Genomic DNA, 27,865 nt, shown 5'->3' with positions numbered 1-27,865 from the left:
TCTTTATCATATGTATTTTATGCACCAAACACTATATTAACCATTTAAAAAGGGGAATATGTAAAGAATATTTTCGATGGCACTCACAAACGTATGGTAAGATGACATCATAATAGCTTGTAATGTAAATGAATGAGATCTTTATAATGACAGAGCAGCCTGCATATATGAAAATACACAGAAATATTAGTTCACACTTTGAAAATATATTTTAAATATATCTTATAAAAAGTATATGTCAGATTATTTAAAGATCTGTGATTGTTTTTGTGGTGGGCATGTAATGGTGATTGAGAGATACACCTCAAAATCCTGTTGTTTCATATTTGATACATCGATTTCAACAGGCTTTGTCAATAAAATAATATACACAATTTTAATCAAGCACAAGTTGCTTATCAACTTGAGCTTTGCTCAAAAGCCTGTTATATTCAGCAAAAACTCATTTTAAAATATCAGTAACAATATAATCATTACTGTCACTTTCACTTTATTAAAATCACCAAAGATTTCACATATAAAAACGAGTGCATGCAATACAAAAACGGACATTTTTGGAAAATTTTACAAATATTTTCACATCAAGAAATGCCCAAATGGCAGCAGACATCTAGTACATTGCAGACAACCAGATCTTCTGCAAAATTTGGATTATGTTAATGATGCATAGGCTTTAGAATATAGCATATCAAATCTGATACAGGCAACGTTATAGGGTATTAATGACCTTTAATGACAGACCTACCGTGATCTCCGCGGTTGTTAATCAATGGAATATTATTCTTTTGAAGCCATCAGTCTGCGTTATTTCAACTTCATTTAAAATAAAATTGGATCAATAGTGACATTTGTGCTGAATAACTACTCTACCCATGATCTTGAAGGGAAACAATCCACCAATCAGAGAATCGAGGTGAATAAAGCACGGCAAAAGAGCTCTGCGGCGACCGCCCACTCAGATGACCCACAGTGGATGACACAATCGAGAATATTTTTTACTAAACTTGTGTTGCGAGTAGTTGCCAGAACATTGCTTTGCAGTTGATAAGGTATTCAGAGTAGTTTTTAGCACATTGCTATGTGGTTATTATGATCTATAAGGTGGTTTCTATGATGTTCTTGGTGATTGCAAGGGTGTTGCTGCTATAGGTATTTGCTGGGAGTGTTTTTAGTCAGATGGTTGCTAGGGTGTTTTTTGGTGGGTTGCTAAGTGGTTGCTAGTGTGTTCTATGTGGTTGTTTACTTGTCTAAAACAAAGGAGACCACCCTCAAGTCTTTATGATATTCTGACCTATAGTTATGTCTTGAATCCCTTCTTCAATGGGATTTGGGAATTTTTTCAACTTTTATCATCCGCCAGGTGAAAATCGTCAGTCAAAATTCTTTAAAAAAGTAATAGCACAACTCAGTTGGTTTTAGAATGATTTTGGTTCCAGGAACATCTTCAAGATGATTCCCAGAGGAACAGAGTGAAAAGTTCTCAAATTGTTCTGCAGATGAATCGAGTGTTGCACGGTTGACTTCTACTGGCAGCTAAAATGAGGCCTGACTGTGTCGTGCTGAGATAGAGCACCCCACTGCAAACTCAACACACTATGGGATTAAACTACTGATAACTCGCCAACCGCCGCTGTGCCTTTATCTCAACATACTCCACAGTAAACCCAGCAGCTGCACTCCGAACGAGTAGATTGTTCAGACCACATTGATTGTAACAACGACAAGACAGAACCCAAATTACAGGATTGTTTTGATTAATTGGAAGTCTCTTTGTTTTTGGTCTCCAAGAGCACAACAATGGCAAGCTGTATTGACATTTAATCATGTGCAGGATATGAATTGTAGATATCTAGCATTTTAGTTTTACTATAGTTCAAATGCTAATTCTTGATGTCAAATATAACATCATTACCCAGGGAAATTAAAATTAAAATTGAATTTTAACTTGTAAAATAACGCCTAATAGTACTGATATTTGTAAACTGCATTTTCACTAATCGAATTCTACAATGATCTGTCATTCACTCCTGTTAAAAACACAATTACAGATACTTATTACTAATTTCTTACTGCTTGGATAGCAAAAATGATGTTGATACTAGTTAATTAAGTTTAGGGCTGTCAATCGATTACAATTTTTAATTGAATAATTGCTTGGTGTGCTAATAAATTAATCAAATTAATCGCATTTATAAATATTTGCTGAGAAAGCCCCTCAAATAACAATAATTCTGTATATAATAATGAAATAATTACAAATAATATATATATATATATACAGTGAGGAAAATAAGTATTTGAACACCCTGCTATTTTGCAAGTTCTCCCACATAGAAATCATGGAGGGGTCTGAAATTGTCATCGTAGGTGCATGTCCAATGTGAGAGACATAATCTAAAAAAAAAAATCCAGAAATCACAATGTATGATTTTTTAACTATTTATTTGTATGATACAGCTGCAAATAAGTATTTGAACACCTGTCTATCAGCTAGAATTCTGACCCTCAAAGACCTGTTAGTCTGCCTTTAAAATGTCCACCTCCACTCCATTTATTATCCTAAATTAGATGCACCTGTTTGAGGTTGTTAGCTGCATAAAGACACCTGTCCACCCCATACAATCAGTAAGAATCCAACTACTAACATGGCCAAGACCAAAGAGCTGTCCAAAGACACTAGAGACAAAATTGTACACCTCCACAAGGCTGGAAAGGGCTACTGGGAAATTGCCAAGCAGCTTGGTGAAAAAAGGTCCACTGTTGGAGCAATCATTAGAAAATGGAAGAAGCTAAACATGACTGTCAATCTCCCTCAGACTGGGGCTCCATGCAAGATCTCACCTCGTGGGGTCTCAATGATCCTAAGAAAGGTGAGAAATCAGCCCAGAACTACACGGGAGGAGCTGGTCAATGACCTGAAAAGAGCTGGGACCACCGTTTCCAAGGTTACTGTTGGTAATACACTAAGACGTCATGGTTTGAAATCATGCATGGCACGGAAGGTTCCCCTGCTTAAACCAGCACATGTCAAGGCCCGTCTTAAGTTTGCCAATGACCATTTGGATGATCCAGAGGAGTCATGGGAGAAAGTCATGTGGTCAGATGAGACCAAAATAGAACTTTTGGTCATAATTCCACTAACCGTGTTTGGAGGAAGAAGAATGATGAGTACCATCCCAAGAACACCATCCCTACTGTGAAGCATGGGGGTGGTAGCATCATGCTTTGGGGGTGTTTTTCTGCACATGGGACAGGGCGACTGCACTGTATTAAGGAGAGGATGACCGGGGCCATGTATGGCGAGATTTTGGGGAACAACATCCTTCCCTCAGTTAGAGCATTGAAGATGGGTCGAGGCTGGGTCTTCCAACATGACAATGACCCGAAGCACACAGCCAGGATAACCAAGGAGTGGCTCTGTAAGAAGCATATCAAGGTTCTAGCGTGGCCTAGCCAGTCTCCAGACCTAAACCCAATAGAGAATCTTTGGAGGGAGCTCAAACTCCGTGTTTCTCAGCGACAGCCCAGAAACCTGACTGATCTAGAGAAGATCTGTGTGGAGGAGTGGGCCAAAATCCCTCCTGCAGTGTGTGCAAACCTGGTGAAAAACTACAGGAAACGTTTGACCTCTGTAATTGCAAACAAAGGCTACTGTACCAAATATTAACATTGATTTTCTCAGGTGTTCAAATACTTATTTGCAGCTGTATCATACAAATAAATAGTTAAAAAATCATACATTGTGATTTCTGGATTTTTGTTTTTAGATTATGTCTCTCACAGTGGACATGCACCTACGATGACAATTTCAGACCCCTCCATGATTTATAAGTGGGAGAACTTGCAAAATAGCAGGGTGTTCAAATACTTATTTTCCTCACTGTATATATTATTTGTAATTATTTCATTATTATATACAGAATTATTGTTATTATATATATATATAATGTAAGTGATGATACGTATGGCCGCCAGAACAACAAATAGGCTTGAACTTTTTCAATCTACTAACGCGACGCCGCAACAACGTTGAGTTAATTGTGTTTATTATTATTATTATTAATGTTTAATAAGTGTACAGAGATTATGATGGCACCGGCAAGACAGACAGTCCAACTAAGCTGATCCACCAATCAGAACGTTCAGGACTTGATTGGATATTTGCTAACCAATCATATTTTTCATTTCAGTAAGAGGCGGGACATTCCAGCATCTAATGTTGATGCACAAGCATCCCTGGCGTAACCATAATTTGCGCTGTAAATTTATTACCCTACAAACTTGCACCCGTGCAGGTTTTTGATGCTCTCCGCAGATCCTGGACAACTGTGTCCCGTAATTATATCAAACGTGTTTCTGTAGGTGGTACATTTTTATCGTGATATCAAATAATTTCAAGTAGGAAAACAATTTCACTAGAAAAGCACATTATAGTACACAAATAAAACAAATAACCATTTATTCTTATGTAGGCTATATATGGTAATACAAGATAATGTGTTAACGTAAACATTACTACACCTATATTAGCTGTACAGTGCTTAACAGTTTATGGCGTATTATGTATATATTAGTTTAATTAAATTAATCATAAAGTGTTAACATTAATGCCACTTATTAATTTAAATGGAGTGGTGGTGGCGTAGTGGACTAAAGCACATAACTGGTAATCAGAAGATTGTTGGTTCGAGCCCCACAGTCACCACCATTGTGTCTTTGAGTAAGACACTTAACTCCAGGTTGCTCCGGGGGGATTGTCCCTGTAATAAGTGCACTGTAAGTCACTTTGGATAAAAGCGTCTGCCAAATGCATACATGTAAATGCATATTTAACATCATGTTACCGTTATCTTAATATTATAGTATACTAGGGGTGACTAATTAAGTTACAACTAGTAAAGATGCTAAATTTGATGAATTTGTGAATGTATTTCAACATTTTAGATTTGGTTAGAGTTGAAATAACACTCACTTATTGCTTCTACAGAAACATGTGCTAGCATCACTTAAAAACCTCTGAACTCATTGTAAAAATCTGTTTGTTTACAGAGATAATTAATACGATTTTTACCATCCGAGTCTGACTGTTGTGCTGTATTGTCTACTTCTGTGACTTTATCGTTATGGTTCATTTTCTCTTTGAAGCGTGTAGCGTGTTAGCGAGGCCGCAGCTGGCGTTTAATGGGCATCTCTCGCCGTCTCTTGATCTGCATGTCGTCCGCTTCTCTCATATGTTAATAAACTGCTGCAGCTCAGCCAAGCATGATAAAAACAGTCCTCCAATGCTGAAGCACTGTATTTATTTCTGGTAATTCTCAGTCTTTGATGACTGTCGGTTCCAAACTGGAGTGACTGCCATGGACACTCGACCAGTGATGGAGGGATTGTTATTTTGGCATACAGGGAGCCACAAGCACTTTCATGAAAAGCCTGATACAAATGACCAGCTGTAGGATAACTGAAAAATACTTCCTGGATGTAGAAGCTCAACAACATACTGTATGTGTATTACTGGACTAGATGTTGTGTAGTAAATCTATGCAGGCAAAAGCAGACTATATTAGGAGAAATAAGGTTAAAATATGAATGGTATCATCACACAAATGGGATAAACACAGGACATCTGTCCAGGTCATGGAATCAAATATCCTAACTTCCTTTTAGATGTGTCAATTAGTAAAGAAATTAAAAAACATTTTTAATCATGTTATAACCTTGTAATGGTACATGTCAAAATATCATTCTTTTTGGACACCAAACTTTACAAAATTAGTGTAGGGAAATGTTATTTGCCACTGGAAGTCTATGAGGCAAAATTCCTGAAAGTTCCTGCAGATTCCCATTGAGATTACTGTATTTTGCCTTTTATGCGTCTAGATGTTTTGCCTTTTTTTTATTTTATTTCCATTATTCTCAATGGTAATTATCTTTATGTTTACTTTACTGTAATACAATGATTCGTCTTTAAATCAGCAGAACAGCAAAAACCAAAAAAGTTAAATATTAAATGACTTATTAAGGTCCATGTGTATTAAGCTTGCACTGTAAGTGCCATGAACAAAACAGCCATTTACAAGCCTTAGTTGACATGAAAATAATTTTGCAATGTGAAAAATCTTTGTGGCCCTTAAATAAGCTTAATTAACTTTTACTTTTTGCCAAATTTGAATTCCTTATTTCTGTTTTAGCAGCTAAATATGGCCCCAACATTTTATTAACAGGTTTCATGAGTTTCACCCCAAGACTTAAGTTAATGGACTTTTTGAATCCCTAACCTAAAGTATGAGCAAGATTAAACACTTAAAGTAGCACAGTCTTGTTCCCCTACAGCCTGGTGTATTATCCTTACAGGATAAAAATCAATCAAACAATCGAACAAATACATCCAAGAAGATGATCAATGAGTCTTGTGTGTTTTGGACGGCATTCAAATTCACAGCTGCACCATATAGATCAGTTGTCTACCCGTCAGATGAAGGTAACTGATTAGACAGCACTATTGGCCGTGTATTTTAAAGACCAACAAAATGGATGAAGAAGGGAGCACATTGAGCAACGATTCCTTGTAGCCTTTACTGAGGAAAAGATGCTAATCCACGAGAAGAGATATACTGTAGCCTTGAGACAGGAAGCAGTCCGCACCGGTGTCGTGTGCCATCAGAGCTGGATGAATTATATATAGAAACATCTGTGACTGGCGATGTGTGTGTGTGTGTGTGTTTTGGCGCGGCATGACTCTGTAATCCTGTCATACTGATGGATGGATAGATAGCTGCTCTTGTAATGGTTCCAGCCAAATGGATCACAGGTCATGTGCACTTGACACCCAACAGGTCATCGGATAGATTACGGTAGATAGTGATGGTTTGGTTTTAAAGAGCTACAAGTGTCAATGGACACTTCCAGTCTAAAGTTTGGACACACTCGACTTTTGAATTTATGCTTCTTGTGATCTAAACACTTATGCATAAATGCTTAAAATTATTTTTGTTGGGGGGCCTGGGTAGATCAGCGAGTAATGACGCTGACTAACACACATGGAGTCGCGAGTTCGAATCCAGGGCGTGCTGAGTGACTCTAGCCAGGTCTCCTAAGCAACCAATTGGCCCGGTTGCTAGGGAGGGTAGAGTCACGTTGGGTTAACCTCCTCGTGGTCGCTATAATGTGGTTCTCGCTTTCGGTGGGGTGCGTGGTGGGTTGTGCGTGGATGCCGCGGGGAATAGCGTGAAGCCTCCACACCGCTAGGTCTCCACGGTAACGCGCTCAACAAGCCACATGATAACATGCGCGGATTGACGGTCTCAGACGCGGAGGCGACTGAGATTCATCCTCGGCCACCCGGATTGAGGCGACTACGCCACTACGATGACTTGGAAATTGGGCATTCCAATTCTGAGAAAAGGGGAGAAAATCCCCACAAATCTAAATTGTGCTTCTGTGCCTTTATAAATTTAAACCCCCTTAACATTTTTGGGCTGATGTCTGCAATTTCTCACACTAAAATTTAAAAGTTCACCTTTCCACACATATCGTAGAATAATTTAAAAAAAATTGTCTAATTTTTCAAAGAACCCCCCAACATAAAAAAGACTCACAGTTATTCATAAATAACATTTTACGTGTTTATAATTTTATGATAAACAGATTTTTTTTGTCTTATCTTTGTAAACATGCAATTCTGGTTCTGTTCACGCGACCTCACTTTGAAAATTCTCATTTTATTCCACTAGATGGCAGTAAGCACTAGATAAAAGGAATTTTCCATAGACATTCAGTCTAATTTTCAGTTCAAGCACCACCCTGGTTGTTTCATTGAATATATCAGCCTCTGAGTGGACTAGAACAACACGTTCTCACCCCGACTCGTCACATACGGACGCTTCGGGAACTTCGTCACATATTGACGAGTTGGGTATACCTTTCGCGTCATTTTTGACGCGCAGGGTAGTCGGATACACTCCTATGTTGTTAAACTCACCGATGAATGCGGTTATGGTGAATGCGGTTCCCTATGAACGCGCTAAACCTTTGCTGAGAGGGCACTATGATATCACATTGTGAGGGTTTTAAAACAGAAAAAAACAGTTGGAGGGCCAGATAAAGCATAAAAAAACAGTTGGAGGGCCAGATAAAGACGTGAAATTACAACGACCACACTCCGGTTCAGAGATACATAGAAGTCTATGGGAGTACCCTGCGCGTCGAAAAATGACGCGAAAGGTATACCTAACTCGTCAATATGTGACGAACTTCCCCAAGCGTTCATATGTGACGAGTCGGGGTGAGAATGTGTTGACTAGAAGCTCAAAGTCGATTTTTCTGATGATTTGTTTTGCATTTGTTTTGCATTCTTTTCCTTCTGGATGGCATATTTTGTTGGCACCTAAAATATAACATTAGATTATTCAGCCAAGCAAGCTCACGGACAAGTAAAAAAACTCACAAAGGTAAAAGCAGATATAACGTTTTTGGCCTCTTGTGGCTTACAGCAGCAGATATCGGAGCATAAAAGAAACATTTGTATTTGATGACTTACAGAAATCATATTTCACTTTGTGATTCTTTTGGAAATCTTTCGAACTGCTGTATTAGTAAATCAAAATAAACTGTACAGTCGCATTTCTGAGAATGAGCGCTTTCATTTGATATATGACTTGTCCATTTGGGTGCTACGTGAAGGACTTTTATTTTCATATAAATATTTCTACCCCATTACCTCTTTGTACATAATTGACTAATGTATACCGAGACTTTAAAGTTTTAAACTTGAACTTTATGGTGATATAGCGCCCCCTTTGGAGATTAAGGGTTTCCTTATACATGAGTGATTCTCACGAAACCTTTCAAGATGTTAGAAAAATTATTTTTTACTATTCCCTTTGTTTTCAGTTTTCAATCCTAAATATTTTTAATTATAATTACAGTAAAAAAAAAATGGCAGCACCAAAGGAGCACTACTATGATGTGTAAATACTTCACAGTTTAAATAATATATCATTTTTCACGTCGTGGTAATGAGAATGGTGGAGTAAAATGTGCGTAACCGTCATGAAAATAATGTAATTGTCATCGTAAACGTATTCATGGCCCAAAAAATAAGCGTAGTTTTCTATATTGTAATTATAATTTTTTTTATTTGTTTCATTTGATTTTGGAGTAAAATAATCCATAATTTACCCAGTAATAAAATGCAAGAAAGTCAACTTGAATCCCCATTCACAACCATTTCACTTTCTGTATTGTGACATATTTCCGAGTTAAACAGGATATTAAACAAGGAAAAATTATTAGATTGTAAAAAGTGTCCATTCCATACCAGAATTCAGCCAGACCTGAATGATTTTTCTAAAAAGTGCCAAAACAATAATTTGGTTGTTGGTTAACATCTTCCAAAAGCCATAAAAAGTGTCATCATGGTAAATGGTCTGCACTTATATTATCCTTTTTTTTTAACCTTAGAGGTTACCAAAGCGCTTTACACTGTGTCCCATACACCCATTCACACACACACTCATACACCAATGACGGCAGAGCTGCCACGCTAGGCACTAGCCTGCCATTGGGAGCAAGTTGGGGTTCAGTGTCTTGCCCAAGGACACTTCAGCATGTGGAGTCATGTGGGCCAGGAATCAAACCGCCAACCCTGCGTTTGGCAGCCGACCCACTCTACCTCCTGATTCACAGCCGCCCTGTGACAATGGAAAAGGAGAGTAATTAGAGGAGGTTATTATTACGAATCACTGATGTTGTTTAAACCAGTCTGAGATAAACCGCTGCTGCTAAAGTTGCAATGTGACAAGAGGAAGTGAATCATAACATTTAATTTGCATCTAACTACAACATTTATCTTTATGTCAACTCTCAACAGTAACATGAACATTTCCCTGCTATACTTTTATACATCAGAAAGAAATAAACTTTTTTGGCTTCATAATAGTTTCTCAAAAAGCCCACAGGGGCTAGACCTATTTGTTAATGTTAGCCAAATATCTGTTTAAACCTGTCAACCAAATCCTTTTTAATAGACGAATTCTTGGAGAAGAACTACACTACCCATTACATTTACATTTATTCATTTGGCAGACGCTTTTATCCAAAGCGACTTACAAAAAAGGAAAACATAAGCGAATCATCATAAGGAGACAGTGGTTATTCACTTGGGTGAATAAAATAACAATTTATTTCCATAAGAACAAAGTCTGTACATTATTCCAATATTTTGGCCAGCAGTGTGTATATATATATATATATATATATATATTAGGGCTGTCAATCAATTAAAATTTGTAATCGAATTAATTACATGGTGTCCCATGTAATTACGATTATGATTAATCTTATTTAATTGCATATACAAATATTTGCTGTGAAAGCCCCCCCATATAACAATATTTCTATATATTATGATTAAATAATGATACATAGTTTTCTTTAAATATAATATATATATATATATTCAGATAATTTAAATGCATTACATTCCTGTAGCAGAACAGTTCATCATTGATAAGACTAAAAGCGGCTTTAGAATACAATGTATTGTTTACTACCATATTATTGATCATAAGTCAATCATTGACACACAGTTCACAGCAATCCATTACACAAGTGAATTTATCAATCAGAGATTTATTATGAGGGCTTGTTTAAGGACTCCTGCGTCAGACATGCTTGTGTAGTGTCTCGGGTGTGTTGCGTCATAAACATACATGTTTAGGTCACTGTGTGAAGTTAAATATAGTTTAATACTTAGAAGACATCTTGAGATCTCTTAGTTCGCAATTGCGCTCCTTCAAGTGTTTTGAATGCAAGAACGTAACACATGTTTGTGTTGTTCTGCTGAAGTGTTTCTTCACTGTGTAAACAGGTGTTTTTTAAAGCGTTATTTTTAATACAATTAATCGCACTGAATAGACAGCCCTAATATATATATATTAGGGCTGTCAATTTAACGCGTTAATTTAGTGTGATTCATTTTACAAAAAATAACACGTTAAAAAAATTTACGCAATTAATCGCATGCCCACTGACCATAATAGGGAAGATTCCTGAGAAATGCAAGCTTGTAATACCACCTGTTTACTCCAGAGGGCAGTAAGTGAAACTTCAGCTGTATGAGCAACACCCAGTTTATACAGTGAAGAAAACATTAACAACACTTCAGTAGCAGAACAACACAAACATGCGTTACATTCTTGCATTCAAACACTCGAAGGAGCGCAAATGCGAACTAAGGGATCTCAAGATGTGTTTAAAGATTGAGTATTAAACTATATTTAACATGACACAGTGACCTAAAAATGTATGTTTATGACTCAACACACCCGAGACGCTACACAAGTCTGACGCAGATGTAAATTGACGAATCCTTAAACAAGCCCTCATAATAAATCTCCAACTGATTGATAAATTCACTTGTGTAATGGATTGCTGTGAACTGTGTGTCAATGATTGACTTATGATCAATAATATGGTAGTAAACAATACATTGTATTCTAAAACTACTATTTGTCTTATCAATGATGAACTCTTCAGCCACAGGAATGTAATGCATTTTAATTATCTGAATATATATATATATATATATATATATATATATATATATATATATACATATATATATATATATATATATACACACATTTGAAAGAAACACCTAAGAGGCTTTTAAGGCTATAGTGATATTCCAAAGATCAGGGCCGAGTAACCTCCGACCAAGATCACACCATCACGAGTATCACGAGTTCGACCAACTGCAAGTACAAAGAACGTTGATTAGATGACAGGTGGACTTGCTCACTGCCTTTCTGCATAGTTGCAAGCTTGCCAGATATTTTGTGCGCATATTATGTGCAGTGCGACACTTCCAAAGTTCTCCTGACCCCTCCGTGCCCCCCAGCTGCCTCGGCTGGCAGACATGTGTCGACTTATTTAACCGCTTGCGTGATGTTGCATGTCATTTTAGGAATGTGCACCTCTCATGAGATGCTCCTGTCACGCCAAAACATTCACAGTGAGTTTTAGAGCACTGTGACCCACTATTTAAGCAGTTTAAATGATAGATACAGCTACTGTAGAGCAGTGATTCTCAACTGGATTTGTTTCAGGACATAATGAACAGATTTTACATTAGACATCAAGTGGTAAACCAGCATTGTTAATCGTACAAAACATTATCCTTGAAATCAAATATTGACTTTTGTATTATGTTTTTCTCATGACTTTTAAAGATGAGGGCTTGTAATGGTAAGACAATGTAACTTTATACAACTATGAAATTGGTTACTTTGAATTTTACGCTTGATATAGTGCACTGTATAGAGAATAAGGAGCACATTTATAGACGAAAGTTACTACAAATACTGCAGAGAGCTGCTAGTTTAATTTATAGATGCTGTTCACTTGAAATAATATAATTGTGTTTAGTATTTGTGGAAGCAGATATTTATCCAAAAAATCAAATGATGTTCTATAAGTAGTTTTTATGGATTAGGGAGATTAAAAAATAATTTTGCCTCCAGCTTCCTCGATTTCATACGATAAGAAAAAGAGAAAAAAAAAATCCCCTTAATTAAAGAACAATTTTCATTAAAGCACATATAGGCCGCATATGCCAGACAAGTCTCATAAATACAGCTGGTTCATTGTTGAATGTTGTAATTCGCATCAGATTCCTTCATGCAAGAAACAAGAGTCCTAATCATTTTTAATTTGTGTTGTAGATGTCTTTATTCATGACAGAACTCCCATGGAGCAGTGAAACTCAGAGAAACCAAACTCTCTGCTTTATATAATTGGTTTCCTCCTGCATGACACTATGAAAGTCTCATTAAAAAACGACACAGAAGTGGCCTGATAACACACTCGCTCTGTCTAATTAATGGTCTGCTGAGCTGACAATGAACCGCTCGCTTCTGTCGAGATATCCGCTCGCGAACCATCTGTTTTCATTTCAGTTTCAGCTCTGTTTACTGTACGGGGGGGATCCAGTGTTTGCAAGAAGAGTTGTGTTTCATTACTTGATTTGGAGACAGGAAAGACCTATATTTTATTATTCATTTGTGTGCTTAAAGGAATATACTGATTATTTCAATTGAATCTATCTATGCATCTATGACATGCTGTTGTTAAAACAACCTGTTATGCAGTTTATAAAATGAATAGAGAAGGTGTTTCAATAAAACTCTATTCTGTATCCCTTTAATTTCATTCTTTAATTTGCGCATATTCGTAGTTTGCGCATAAAAATGAGTCGTTTGTTTTGACGTTGTTCATGCAAACAAAGTTTTTTTTTGCATGGGTTGCAAGCAAACACAGATTGCTACGTTTTTGGTTTGCACAAAGCAAACTCTATACATGGGAATTACAGCCTCCATGATCCAACAGTTAGAAAATAATCCCCTGTTCAAATAATACACATTTAAAACTTTTTTTTTTCATTTGTCTACTATCAGTTTCCAACGGTGTATGCACATGCATCACAGACGTTTTAGGTAGTTTTTGTCATTTTTTTCTTAAAGTCAGGAAAATTCCCACCACAGTGTAAATTTAATTGAATTCTATGGTGGAAATGAAACTGATGGAAGTAACAGTTTAAACGTTTTTGGATGACTCTGTTGCCTTGCTATGGCTAATTTCATAGCTAACATTTTATGTATCTTAAATACACACAATAACAATTTATTTACTTCAGTTAAAGCTTGATTAGAACCTAATAAAAATATTCTGCTCACAAGTGATATATCCCTTGAATTTTCTTTGTTTTCTTCAAACAGTAAAAAATTTAAGAGCTAATTTTCACACAATACATATTGAATTCTTTTTTTTTTTTTTTTTACTGTTTGTTTAGATGATCATAGTTTTAAAAGTTTAATAATTGGAATATTTATTATGGATTTGTATAGTTTAATATTGAAAGTCTGGGTCTGGGACAAGACTAAAACAGTCAAATATATACATAATAGGCACTTCAAGTATTTCGGTAATACTTTCTATAAAGTCCATATTTATAGTGCATTAGTAATGTCTCATAACACACCAAATAAACTGTTACAACTTCTCCAAAATAGTTGTAACCACAATTATATTACACTATAATACTTAGCTATGTCTTCTTATAAACATCCATAAGATATTTATAAGTGGTTATAAGTCCTGCTGGACGTTCTTTACATTACACATGCACAAAATACAAAATAACACACATTCAATGTACATTTTCAGATATTATGACACATACTTGTAAAGCTACATGGTTAAAATCTATCAGAAACTTTAAATATGTAATGTTGATCACACATGCAAACAAACTTGAATGTTTGGCATCTTATTTGGAGACTTATTTATAAATTACTTCCATTATATAAGTTTGACTTGTAATGTATTGTATGTCACACATTTATGTTATGGCTGTTTATAAGAAGATATTGCTTTTGTAACTTTAAACAATCTACTTGAATAGGGAAAAGGTGAAATATCCAAAACTGTTGGTCAAGATTATGATAAAATATCATATTTCAAATAAGCATAAAAATGTTATTGGTCCGAGGAGCGTGCGGCGCTGCCTTCACTCGAGCAGCCCTGTCGTGCTGGTCCGGCAATGCAACTCACACTGGACCCTCACCTCTCCATTCCTGGTCTCATGAAGATGCAACAACATGATCACACGGGAGGTCGGCATATAGTTTCCGATAGTACCGATACTCAAGGACCGCAGTTATGTCCTCACAGACATGTTGAAAAGCTTTTAAATCCTCATGAACACTTGCCCCATAGACTTGCATTATAATTTAATGACTGTACACACAATGTTAATTTATTTATATACTCTGCAGGACAAATTGAAATCATTGTCTATGATAATAATGGAGGACATGCAACAACTGCTGTCCATAGATATTACGTTGAAAATAACTTGGAATTGTTCTTTCACTTGCTGTGAGTACAACTGGATCATGAGATTCTCCTATAGGATTTCAGAAAGTGATAAACTTGGCCAAGCTTCCACAGCTTTGGATGTGTTAAATGTGTAGCAGATAAGGCAGGTTTGCCTGTAGACTGAACACATTTTCTGCTCCTCAGTTAAGGTAATTATGGTCTCAGTCAGTGAGTACAACCAGGTTTCATTCCCAGCTCAATTTTCACCTTCTAAAAGGCATTCTCCACATATTCCCCTCAGTTCCTTCTGCAGGACTGAGGCAGCATCTGAGGTTGGAATCTGTGTTCATCAGTCCCGCAATGAACACCTGCTCTTCTAGCATTTTGCATGATCCAAATACTTGTCCCTATCCTGTGAGTGTGTACTGTGGGATTAGATGAATGTTAATCCAGTGTGAAATTTAATAAGATTACATGAAGTATCAGAAATCAGCCAAGCATTTTTGTGAATTACTGATTTTTGAATTAATTTTTTCTTTGCCATTTTAATACAATTAATAATGGTGAAATGTGCTTCTCTCCATTTAAATTTTGTATATTTTTTATGGATGTCACAAAGAAATCTCCGGATCATATTTCACTCCAAAACCAAAATAAATAATATTTTAGAGATTTATAAATTTGAATATATGAAATAAAATTTTAGAAATGGATGATAGTATTTTTTTTAAGTTGTATTATAATCAAGATAAACCCTGAAAGCCTATTTTTAAGATATATTTTGCATAAATCCTAAAATCTTCACACACACACACACACACATACATATATATATATAGATCTGCACTTAAACTTGCACTTGAGATCTCTGAAGAAGATGTGTGCCGGGTCTTCCAGAAACAGAAGACAACATGAAAAGCACATGTCCCAGGGGGGTTTTCTCCCACTTTTCTAAAATACTGTTCTATCCAGCTGGTCCCCATCTTAACACAGATCTTCAAAAGATCACTGGAGCAGTGTGAAATTCTCTGCTGCTTCAAATGCTCCACAATCATCCCATCCCAATGAATCCCATGATCAAAGGACTTAATGACTACAGACCCGTCACTCTGACATCTGTGGTCATGAAGTCATTTGAGAGACTGGTATTAGCCCACCTGAAGAACATCACTGGACCCTCTCTGGATCTCCTTCAATTTGCTTATAGAGCAAACAGGTCTGTGGATAATGCAGTTAACATGGTATTGCATCATATCCTGCAACATCTGGACAGACCAGGGACATATGCAAGGATCCTTTCTGTGGACTTCAGTTCGGCTTTCAACTCCATCATTTTAGCTATTCTCCAGACTAAGTAAACCCAGCTCTCTGTTCCCACCTCTATCTGCAGTGGATCACCATATATCGGACAGACAGGCAGCAGCAAGTGAGACTGTGGAAATTCACTTCCAGCATCTGTTCGATCACCCCAGGAATGCGTGCCCTTCCAGTACTCTTTTTCCTGTACACAAATGACTGCACCGCCAAGGACCCCTCCATCAAGTTCCTGAAGTTTACAGATGACACTACTGTCATGGTCATTAAGTCATTTGAGAGACTGGTGTTGGCCCACCTGAAGGACATCATTGAAACTTTTTGGATCCCCTGCAGTTTGCCTATCAAGCAAACAGGTCTGTGGATGATGCAGTCAATACGGGACTGCATTACATACTTCAACCTATAGACAGAACAGGGACTTATGCAAGGATAGTATTTGTTGACTTCAGTTTGGCTTTTAACACCATCAATCCCACTACCCTATGGAATAAATTATCCCAGCTCTCTGTTCCTGACTGACAGATAGCACTGGTGCCCCCAGATATGTGTGCTCTACCCACTAATCTTCTCCCTGTACACAAATGACTGCACCGCCAAGGACCCTCTGTCAATCTCCTGAAGATTGCAGATGACACTACTGTCATTAGCCACATCCAGGATGATGATGAGTCTGCATACAGAAGGGAGGTTGAACGGCCGGCTCACTGGTGCAGTCAAAACAACCTGGAGCTGAACACGCTTAAAACAGTGGAGATAACAGTGCACTTTAGGAGGAACACCCCAGCACTGACCCCCGCTCACCATTCTGAACACTGAGCACTGTGGCAGAAGTGGAGTCATTCAGGTTCCTGGGCTCTACATCTCACAAAATCTGAAGTGGGAGACCCACATTGACTCCATTGTGAAAAAGGCCCAGCAGAGGTTGTACTTCCTTCACTAACTGAGGAAGTTCAAGCTGCCACATCCTGTGCTGACACAGTTCTACTCAGCAGTCATTTAGTCTGTCCTCTGAACTTCAATAATTGTCTGGTTTGGTTCAGCTACCAAGTCAGATATCAGAAGACTTCAATGGACAGTTCGGAGTGCTGAGAGGATTATTGGCGCGCCCCTACCCACCCTGCTAGAGCTGTACAAATCCAGAGTGATGGAAAGGGCTAGTAAAATAACTCTTGACCCCATTCACCCAGCACACTTCCTAATTGAACTGTTGCCCTATGGCCGGCGCTACAGAGCTCTGAGCACCAGAACAGCCAGGCACAGGAACAGTTTTTTCCCTCAGGCCTTCCATCTCATGAACAGTTAAAACGACCCCCAAATACTTCCCTTTTGTCAATACAACCATGTGCAATAGTCAATCCATATGTTCTTACTTATATCCATATTTCATTTATATTCTTTAACATATCCTACTTCTTCTTCAATACATTACATCACCTGCACACAATATATATATATTGCCATGACACTCAAAATTGAGCTCAGGTGCATCCTGTTTCCACTGATCATCCTTGAGATGTTTCTACAACTTGATTGGAGTCCACCTGTGGTTCAGTTGATTGGACATGATTTGGAAAGGCACACACCTGTCTATATAATGTCCCACAGTTAACAGTGCAAGTCAGAGCACAAACCAAACCATGAAGTCCAAGGAATTGTCTGTAGACCTCTGAGACAGGATTGTATTGATGCACAGATCTGGGGAAGGGTACAGAAAACATTCTGCAGCATTGAAGGTCCCAATGAGCACAGTGGCCTCCATCATCCGTAAATGGAAGAAGTTTGGAACCACCAGGACTCTTCCTAGAGCTGGCTGCCCTGCCAAACTGAGGTGACCAAGAACCTGATGGTCACTCTGACAGAGCTCCAGCGTTTCTCTTTGGAGAGAGGAGAACCTTCCAGCAGAACATCCATCTCTGCAGCACTCCACCAATCAGGCATGTATGGTAGAGCGGCCAAACGGAAACCACTCCTCAGTAAAAGGCACATGACAGCCTGCCTGGAGTTTACCAAAAGGCACCTGAAGGACTCTCAGACCATGAGAAACAAAAGATTGAACTCTTTGTCCTGAATGGCAAGCGTCATGTCTGGAGGAAACCAGGCACTGCTCATCACCTGGCCAATACCATCCCTACAGTGAAGCACGGTGGTGGCAGCATCATGCTGTGGGGATGTTTTTCAGCGGCTCACTGGGAGACTAGTCAGGATCGAGGGAAAGATGAATGCAGCAATGTACATAGACATCCTTGATGAAAACCTGCTCCAGAGCGTTTTGGACCTCAGACTGGGGCGAAGGTTAATCTTCCAACAGGACAACGACCCTAAGCACACAGCCAAGATAACAAAAGAGTGGCTACGGGACAACTCTGTGAATGTCCTTGAGTGGCCCAGACAGAGCCCAGACTTGAACCCGATTGAATATCTCTGGAGAGATCTGAAAATGGCTGTGCACTGACGCTGACAGATTCCCCCTTGCATATTTTCACTATAATCAACAGTATTTATTACAACTGTTTAAATGTAGACATTATCCGAACCTTTACAATATACTATAATTTTCTTGATGTTTTATTTATTTTCACTAAAGTCAAATTTAATATTAAAGCACTAAAGATTTAGAAATTGTCTACTTTTGAAAAATGTATCCATTTTAAGATTTTTTGCTGTTCTTTGTTAATTTTATAGGGTAAATATTGTTTCAATTTCCCTTCCAGGTATGACACCATCACCAACCAATGGGAGATGTTAGCCTCTTTACCAAAACCTGTCCATTCAGCAGCAGCGACAGTCTGTGGAGGGAAAATCTATGTGTTTGGAGGAGTGAATGAAGCCGGTCGCTCTGCTGGAGTTCTACAGTCTTATGTGCCTCAAACCAATTCCTGGAGCTTTATTGAGTCACCCATGATCGGTAAGAGCACTTGAAATAATTATTCAACTGTCTGACTGCAAACACTTCTGCTAAGCTGCTGTCTTACTTTGTGCCAACTCTTAGACTTAATAATGTTTGTCTGGTGTACAGTTGTAGTGTTGGGGCTACTAATATTTTGGAATATGAATGAATTATGATAATAATTCATTCATATTAGTGTTCTCTAGTGTTCTAGAGTGTCTAGAACACTCAATTCTGATTGGTTAATTGCCTCACCCAGCGGTCAGATTTTTTCAGCATAATGACTGCACATCCTCAAATCAGTATTTCATATCCAATTATTAATTTATTTAGCAAGTATTCATGTAATAAGCAGGATGATGAGCAGTCTGACAGTCATTTTTACCAAATAAACACCAAAAGAACTCCAACGCAAACCGGAGGTTGAATTCAGCTGTTTCTGGAGACTGCGGTCACTTTCTTCTCATGAACAAAACTCAAATCAATATTTCATGTATACTTATTTATTTTGTAGGTAGCCATGGAATAAGCGAAGATAATGTACAGTCAGCCGGTCATTATCGCAATATAAAACCCATCAGATGGTAGATGGTAGCGAACAATCAGTTATCGTTATCAACGTGTTGATGCAGGAGAAATGGGCAGGAGTAAAGACCTGAGTGACTTTGACAAGGGCCAAATTGTTATGCCCAGATGACTGGGTCAGAGCATTTCTGAAATGGCAAGGCTCGTGGGATGCTCCCGATCAGCAGTGGTGAGTACCGTAAGTGGTCCGAGGTGGGACAAACCACAAACCGACGACAGGTTGCTCGGCACCCAAGGCTCATCGATGCACGAGGACAACGAAGGCTATCCTATCTGGTCTGAACCAACAGAAGGTCTTCTGTGGCAAGTCACAGAAAATTGTAATGATGGGTATGTGTCACAACACACAGTGCATCACACCCTGCTGTGTATGGGGCTGCGTAGCTGCAGAATGGTCAGTGTGCCCATGGTCAAAATTGCCTAAAATGGGCACACGAGCATCGAAATTGGACCTTGGAGCAGTGGAGGAAAGTTACCTGGTCCGATGAGTCACGTTTTCTTTTACATCACGTGGACATGTGCACCATTTACCTGGGTAAGTGAAGGCACCTGGGTCCGGTCCGAGCCACCTACCTAAACGTCATTAAAGGCCAGGTACACCCCTTCATGGCAATGATATTCCCTGTTGGCAGTGGTCTCTTTCAGCAGGATAATGCTCCTGCCGCACTGCACACATAGTTTGGTAATGGTTTGAGGAACATGATAAAGAGTTCAAGGTGTTGACCAGAACTCAACCCTATGGAATATATATGAGATGTGCTGGACCAACAAGTCCGATCCACGGCAGCTCCACCTCACAACTTACAGGACTTGAAGGATCTGCTGCTAACGTCTTAGTACCAGATACCACCCTTTAGGGATCTTGTAGAGTCCGTGCATCGGCGGGTCTGAACTGTTTTGGCATAATGCGGAGGACCAACCATATTAGGCAGGTAGTCATAATATTTTGGCTCATCAGTGTATGTAATTGTGGTTAAACATATTCATGAAAATATATATTGCATCACAATTATTATAAGGCATTTTGAATACCTTTTTAATGGGTTATGAACACATCTATAATGCATTATATATGCAGGTTTGAACTAAAGTGTTACTGATAAATGATGTAAAAATGTAGGAAAATGTATCCTTACAGTAATTATCCCCAATTCTATGGTTAAAAATGGAGAAGATGCGAACCCATCTCCAAAGTTAAGGGTAAGTGAGATGTCAGAGAAGTTAGATAGCACTCATTAAACAAAACCAAAAAACCTTTACGAGCACCATGCACAAACAAGCACAGGGCCAATGTCAGATACGTCTGAATTTGATGTATAAAGTTTTTGTTAAACAGTGGTGAAACTAAGAGAAAATAATTTTTGAGAATTGCACTAGTATTAGACTTCATTAGTCTTTGGCATTTTGACACACTCCAGATATTTATTGAGCATGTAGGTGGAGAAATGCTCAAGGGGGAAAGAACTTTTTTAAACTCGTAACTCGATGGCAAATGCCGCCCTGAGGGACGCACACCAGGTGCAGCTGAGGTGTTTGATTAGAGCTGGAAAGCAAGGCTTCCCCATTAGTGAAGAAATAATAAGCGCGGATTTAAAAAAGGACACAGCTATAGTACAACTGTCCTGAAACCAGCTTTATCTGTCATTTTTATAGAGTAGAATGCATTTATTTTGGGATTTCTACCTGCCTGCTGCCTAGAGATAAAATATTGTTCACAAAAAGGAAGAGCGTACGGAAAGTTTCTACATGGTACTGTAATACAGCATCATAACCAGGTTGCTAACAAGATTCTGTAAACACTGAAAGCTAAAATACCGCTCGACGCGACACAATCACAGCCAATCAGAACATTGATGATACAGTTATGTAAAGTTACATTCTTAGACCAATAAGATTTGATTGTGTGTGAGGCTACATCACTAAAATAGAAACAAAGTGACCATCAAAATGACCTGTCGCTCATCACTTGTGGCCGCTTTATATAGCCACAGAATGAGATTCGTTCACTCTGAGGATGCAACAGCACAACTGGTGGGCGAAACTTGTGATTTTTAAGGTGTCCACTACTTATTAACTTCACACAACGTCCTTAAAATGTGGTGTTTATGATGCTGAATACCAGTGAGACGCATCTGAGGTATGCACTAGTAAATAGACAATAATAAAAAATAGTGCAGATGGAACGCAGAACGCATACTGTAAGAACTGGACATATTAACAAACTCAATGCAAAACAGATTGCAATTGGCCAATGACATGAGGATAAAATAAACAATATATTAACTTCTTAAGCCACTTTTTGTGTTGCCTAATCAGTGCTTTATCATCTGATATAATGCACGTTATTTCAAACTGAATTTCAATCTGTATTATATATCTATTAAAGATATTATAGATATTATATTTATACATATTTACATTATTTATATGAATTATCTTTATATGGGGCCATTCTCAGCAACGACCAAAAAATATGCGATTAATTGTGATTAATTAATCGGCTTATGATGCAATTAATTTGATTAAAAAATGTATTGATTGACAACCTAATATAGACATATATATATATATATATATATATATATATATATATATATATATATATATATATATATATATAATATGCTGATTAATTGATAATATAATATTAAATAAACATATTTAAATTTAATTTAATATCATTTTTATTTTATTTTATTCAGTAATTTAATAGGATAAAATGCCAAATTGTATTGCCTGTATTTTATTTTAAAAATACAGTATTTTTTATTTGTATCATTTATTATTGTATTATTGTAAAAAAAAGTTTGAAAATATGAATGTTACAATATGGAGGAAATAGCACAATAATATACATGGTACAATATACTTCTCTTAATATTGCAGCATGTTTCTGTATCTCAATGTCTTTTATTTTATAAAAAAGGGACTCTAGAAAATAATCTCACTAATGTTCTTATTAAAAATAATTTCTTGCATTATATGTAGGATTTCTATAAATAACAGATACATTTAAACGTAATTTGTTGCACAAAACATATATTTAATCAAAACGACTGCGCTCTTTTTCTCTGTTGTGATCGGTTTCATTGACACGGATGTGTCCGTGGTCGCTTAGTGAAGATTTGTAAAAAGTTTAATGGTGATTTGCTTGCAATAAAGACAAACTGTTTTGTGAAATAGAAATATGTGCATAACATTGAATTCATAACATTATATAGACTATTAGATGACTATTATTTTCTAACTATAAGGAATATCAGTACAATGTAAGTGAAGCGCAGGATAATCAATAATGAAATGTGTTGTTGTTTACAGAATTTTCATTATCGATTATAATCGATTTGATCAATTAGTTGTTGCAGCACTAGTCCGTCTGTGCTTTTTTTAATTTGTTTTTTATATGCAAATCATGTGATCATACGGAAGCTGACGACAGCTGCCGACCGCGAGGGGAGAAGGGGCTCCAAACCGACCGCCTGGAGTGGTCAGGGCCGCTGCCAGGGGCGGAGGAGTCACCTACTGGCCGCTGAAACGCGGCGGGGTCTGAGACCGCTGACCGCGAGCGGGGAGGGGCTTGCTGCCGACCGCCTGGAGCGGGAGAACCGCTGCCAGGGGCGGGGGAGACCCCTTCTGTTCCCCAAGAACGTGGCGGGGCATTCCGTCCGCCAGGGGCTGGAGGTCTGCCTCCGATCTGCCCGGAGAGGTGCGGCTGTCGTCCGTTAGAGGGTGGAGGAGTGGCCGAGGAACAAGCTACGGTGTATTGGAGAACTGGCGATTATGTTTTTTTTTTTTTAATCTCTCTCTCTCTCTCACTGCCACTCTGTGTTGGCCTTTTCCCTCTCGTTTAAATTTTACAGTGTTTTTTTGGGGGGTACTACACTGTTATTGGAAGTACACCCCCTATTTAATTATTTCTGTTTCCCTCCCCTTGTCCCCTCCCTCGTCCAGGTAGACTGGGATGACCTGCCGGTAGACGGGGCAAAAAGGCACGCCCCTCCCCAGGGAAGGGGGGGGGGGGGGTGTATGTCATGCCGGGGGCTCCCCTGCCTGAAAGAACGAGGGAGGAATGTGGCAGGGTGGAGGGCGGGGCTGGGTTGTGATCATACACACCCAGTCCCTTATCAGGCTAATCAAGCCTCCGAGAGGGATAAAGGTCGACTGCGGAGGATCGTGCGGGAGAGAGAGATCGTTTACGGACATGTCCGTCATGTGTGTTTGTGTCTACTGTCTTAAGTTTTATATTAAACTATTATTTATATTGTAAAGCCGGTTCTCGCCTCCTCCTTTCCATTGACCGCTTTACAATGCCGTTTCAGGTGTAAAAGAATGTCCATTTTTAAAAACATCTCTCAAGACACTTGCGTTCAATTCTATGAACTGTGTATGGCCCTTAAATTTGGTTAGGGTACATTTGGTTAGGGTACATTTGGAATATGTGGTTTATTTTTCAAATGAGCTAGAATGATTAACCAAATAAGTATGCCTACCAGCAACCAAACGTAAAGACACTTGCTGACCGACAGCAATTTATAGATGTCTCGAGATGTGTTTAACAGTTTCCCCAACCACTATCTTTTCTCCTGACAGTTGACTCTGAGAAAAGAATGTGCCGGTGAATCATTCACACTTACGGAATGCTCATATTTTTGCACCTCTGAATCACTTGTTATACTGTTACATAATTCATCTAGATGAAGCATCTAGGTCCATTTTAAGATGTGAAAGTGGTTTTGTGATGTCTGAATCATATAAAGCATGGCAAGAAATTCTGTTTAGATGTAATGTGTTTATCTTTCAGGAGATGGTGTGTCTAGTCTGTAGTTCATGATATTTGAGAGGTTCATGAGAAGTTCTTTAGAGTAGATTACCTATTTATCTCATGTAACGTTATCTGTTGTGATTTCTGATGAACAAGAAAAAGAAGCATATTTTTGCCTAAGCTGTTAGTTGGTCTCCCAGACTGACCAAGATGGTCAATTTTGATGGTTTGAGAGAGGATTTGAACACTGAACAGCTGGTCAGGCTGCTGGTCAAACCTAGCTTAGGCGGCTTTGAGATGGTTTGCAGTCTTGGAGATGTTAAATGGCATGGGTAACGAGATGTCAAACCACGGTTGTATAATGCACTGTGTTTGGCCGCTAATGAAGATGTTAGCCATTCACCCCAATGTAATATTGAGCGACGTCTTCGGTTTCAAAGTGGCTGATTCTTAATATCAACATTTTAATGTTTGCGTGACCAATAGAATGTAAATAGAATATCTCTGTCTGACGTATCAGATGAGGCTCCTTTTAAAAGGTTTGAAATTAGATGTCAGGGTTTGGCCTGTGCAGTTAGCCCTACTGCTAAATGACAAAACCACAATATTCTGGGAGCAAAAAAAATATATATATATTTTTCCTTTGAGAGCCATTTAATAGTAGCAGTGTATTCTGACTAAACATGTTTTGCAAGTTACATATTGCAAATATTTTATTATATTATAGTAAATGTTTGTGAGCAACCAACTTTTTTGGAAGGCCCTTAAAAGCCGTGAAATTGATGTTATATTATTTTATGTGATGTTAATGTTATGTTTTATGTTCTGTTATGTTTCATGTTAATGCTGTGTTATGTTATGTAATGTTATGATGTTACATTATGTTTTATTTATGTTATGTTATATATTATATGCTATATTATTTACTGTATATGAAGTTATGTTATGCTATGTTTATGTTAAATGTTATGCTGTTGTTATGGTTTATGTTAAAGTTATTTTTATGTTATATGCTATGTTGATGTTATCTATTGTTTATATTATGTTTTATGTTAAAGTTATGTTTTTGTTATGTGTTGTTATTATTATATGATATAAAATGTTATATGATTTTATATTATGTTGTGTTTCATGTAGAACTGTCGATCCATCCATCCATCTTCTACCGCTTATCCGAAGTCGGGTCGCGGGGGCAGCTGCTCCAGCAGGGGGCCCCAAACTTCCCTATCCCGAGCCACATTAACCAGCTCTGACTGGGGGACCCCGAGGCATTCCCAGGCCAGTGTGGAGATGTAATCTCTCCACCTAGTCCTGGGTCTTCCCGAGGCCTCCTCCCAGCTGGACGTGCCTGAAACACCTCCCTATGGAGGCGGCCAGGGGGCATCCTTACCAGATGCCCAAACCACCTCAACTGACTCCTTTCGACGCAAAGGAGCAGCGGCTCTACTCCGAGCTCCTCACGGATGACTGAGTTCCTCACCCTATCTCTAAGGGAGAAGCCCGCCACCCTTCTGAGGAAGCCCATTTCGGCCGCTTGTACTCGCGACCTAGTTCTTTCGGTCATGACCCAGCCTTCATGACCACAGGTGAGGGTAGGAACAAAAATTGACCGGTAGATCGAGAGCTTTGCCTTCCGGCTCAGCTCTCTTTTCGTGACAATGGTGCGATAGAGCGAGTGCAATACCGCCCCCGCTGCCCCGTTTCTCCGGCTAACCTCCCGCTCCATTGTCCCCACACTCGTGAACAAGACCCCGAGGTGCTTGAACTCCTTCACTTGGGGCAATACCTCCTTCCCTCCCTGGAGTACGCACTCCATCAGTTTCCTGCTGAGAACCACTGTCGACTTAATGCGATAATTCATTGCGATTAATTATATAAAAAATAACATGTTAAAAAAATGTACGCAATGAATCACGTCCCTGGACTATAATAAGAAATATTTCTTCCATTCACTGCAAGCAATTCAAGTTTGAAGTACCACCTGTTTTCTCTAGGGGGCAGTAAGTGAAACTTCAGCTGTATAAGCAACACACAGCTTATAAAGAGAACAAACCGCACTCACCACAGACAGCACAAGATGAGAACATGTACTTGCATTCAAACACAAGTTGATGGAGCTAAAATGGTACGTTTATGATGCGACACAACCAAGATGGTCCAAAAGGGTCCATCTGATGCAGGTGTACATTGATGCGTCCTTAGACAAGCCCTCATAATATATCTCAGACTGATTGACTAAATCAATAGCAAAATGGGGGAGTGGTGGTGGCGTAGTGGCTAAAGCACAGGGCTGTTAATCAGAAGGTCACAGGTTCTAACCCCACGGCTGCCACCATTGTGTCCTTGAGCAAGGCACTTAACTCCAGGTTGTTCCGGGGGGATTGTCCCTGTAATAATTCCACTGTAAGTCGCTTTGGATAAAAGCGTCTGCCAAATGCATAAATGTAAATGTAAATGTAAAATGGATTGCTGTGAACTGTAGGCTAATGATTGGCTTATGTTCAATTATATGAACTATAAATCTATAATAATGTGCCGTGACTAAGCACACCCGGACCTTTCCCATTTCAACCCTGTTGCATTGGCACCGAAACCGGAGAAAGGAGGAGGTGGGAACCGGCTGAACAATCAAAGTAATATTTTAATAGGAACTTAAACAAAAAGACACAAAACATGAACGCACACATGGCAGCTGCATGTAGCTCTCTCTCTCCCAAACTGCCGCATCCCGCTGCACTTATCCCTCTCCTCGGCTGATTAGCCTGATTGGGGGCCGGGTGTGCTTAGTCACGGCCTGGCCCTCCCCTCCTCCTCGTCACAGTTATGTTCAATGTTTATTATGTTTTGTGTCATGCTATTTTGTTTATGTTGTGTTGTGTTCTTTTATGTTAATGTTATGTTATTTATATTATATTATGTTTTATATTATATTTAGTTAATGCTGTTTACATTAAAGTTACGTTCATGTTAAAAGTTGTTTTCTGTTATATGCTGTTATGTTACATTGTAAAGTTGTGTTATGATATGTTACCTTTTGTATGGTATGTTACCTTATGTTACATTATGTAACATACACCTTATGTTATTCTATGTTACGTTACATTACCTAGCGTTGCCTTACATTATATTATGTTGCCTTATTTTATGTTACGTTACATTACGTTATGTTAAGTTACATTGTTGTTACGTTACCTTACCTTATGTGACCTTATGTTATGTTGTTTTGTTATATTATGTTACTTTACCTTACCTTACCTTATTTGACCATATGTTTTGTTACTTTAAGTTACATTGCAGTGTGTTATGTTACCTTAAGGTATGGTTTTATACCTTATGTTATGTTATGTTTTGTTATGTTATTTATATTATATAATGTTTTATATTATATTTAGTTAATGCAATGTTTACATTAAAGTTATGGTCACGTTAAATTTGTT

General features: G+C 38.3%; 1 protein-coding gene across 1 annotated transcript in view; it reads left to right on the top strand.

Annotated features, from left to right (window-relative positions):
* LOC127657392 (kelch-like protein 29) overlaps positions 1 to 27,865 on the top strand; it is a 172,303-nt gene that overhangs the window by 130,082 nt on the left and 14,356 nt on the right. The window contains exon 12 of the mRNA XM_052146155.1: positions 18,906 to 19,099. Coding sequence (XP_052002115.1) covers positions 18,906 to 19,099 — 194 coding nt within the window. The remainder of the gene's footprint in view (positions 1 to 18,905; positions 19,100 to 27,865) is intronic.

The sequence above is a fragment of the Xyrauchen texanus genome, chromosome 16 (genome assembly GCF_025860055.1).
Source record: "Xyrauchen texanus isolate HMW12.3.18 chromosome 16, RBS_HiC_50CHRs, whole genome shotgun sequence".
NCBI classification, from domain to species: Eukaryota; Metazoa; Chordata; class Actinopteri; order Cypriniformes; family Catostomidae; genus Xyrauchen; species Xyrauchen texanus.
Note: the sequence above shows the minus strand (reverse complement) of the source record. Positions and strands in the feature narration are given on the sequence as shown.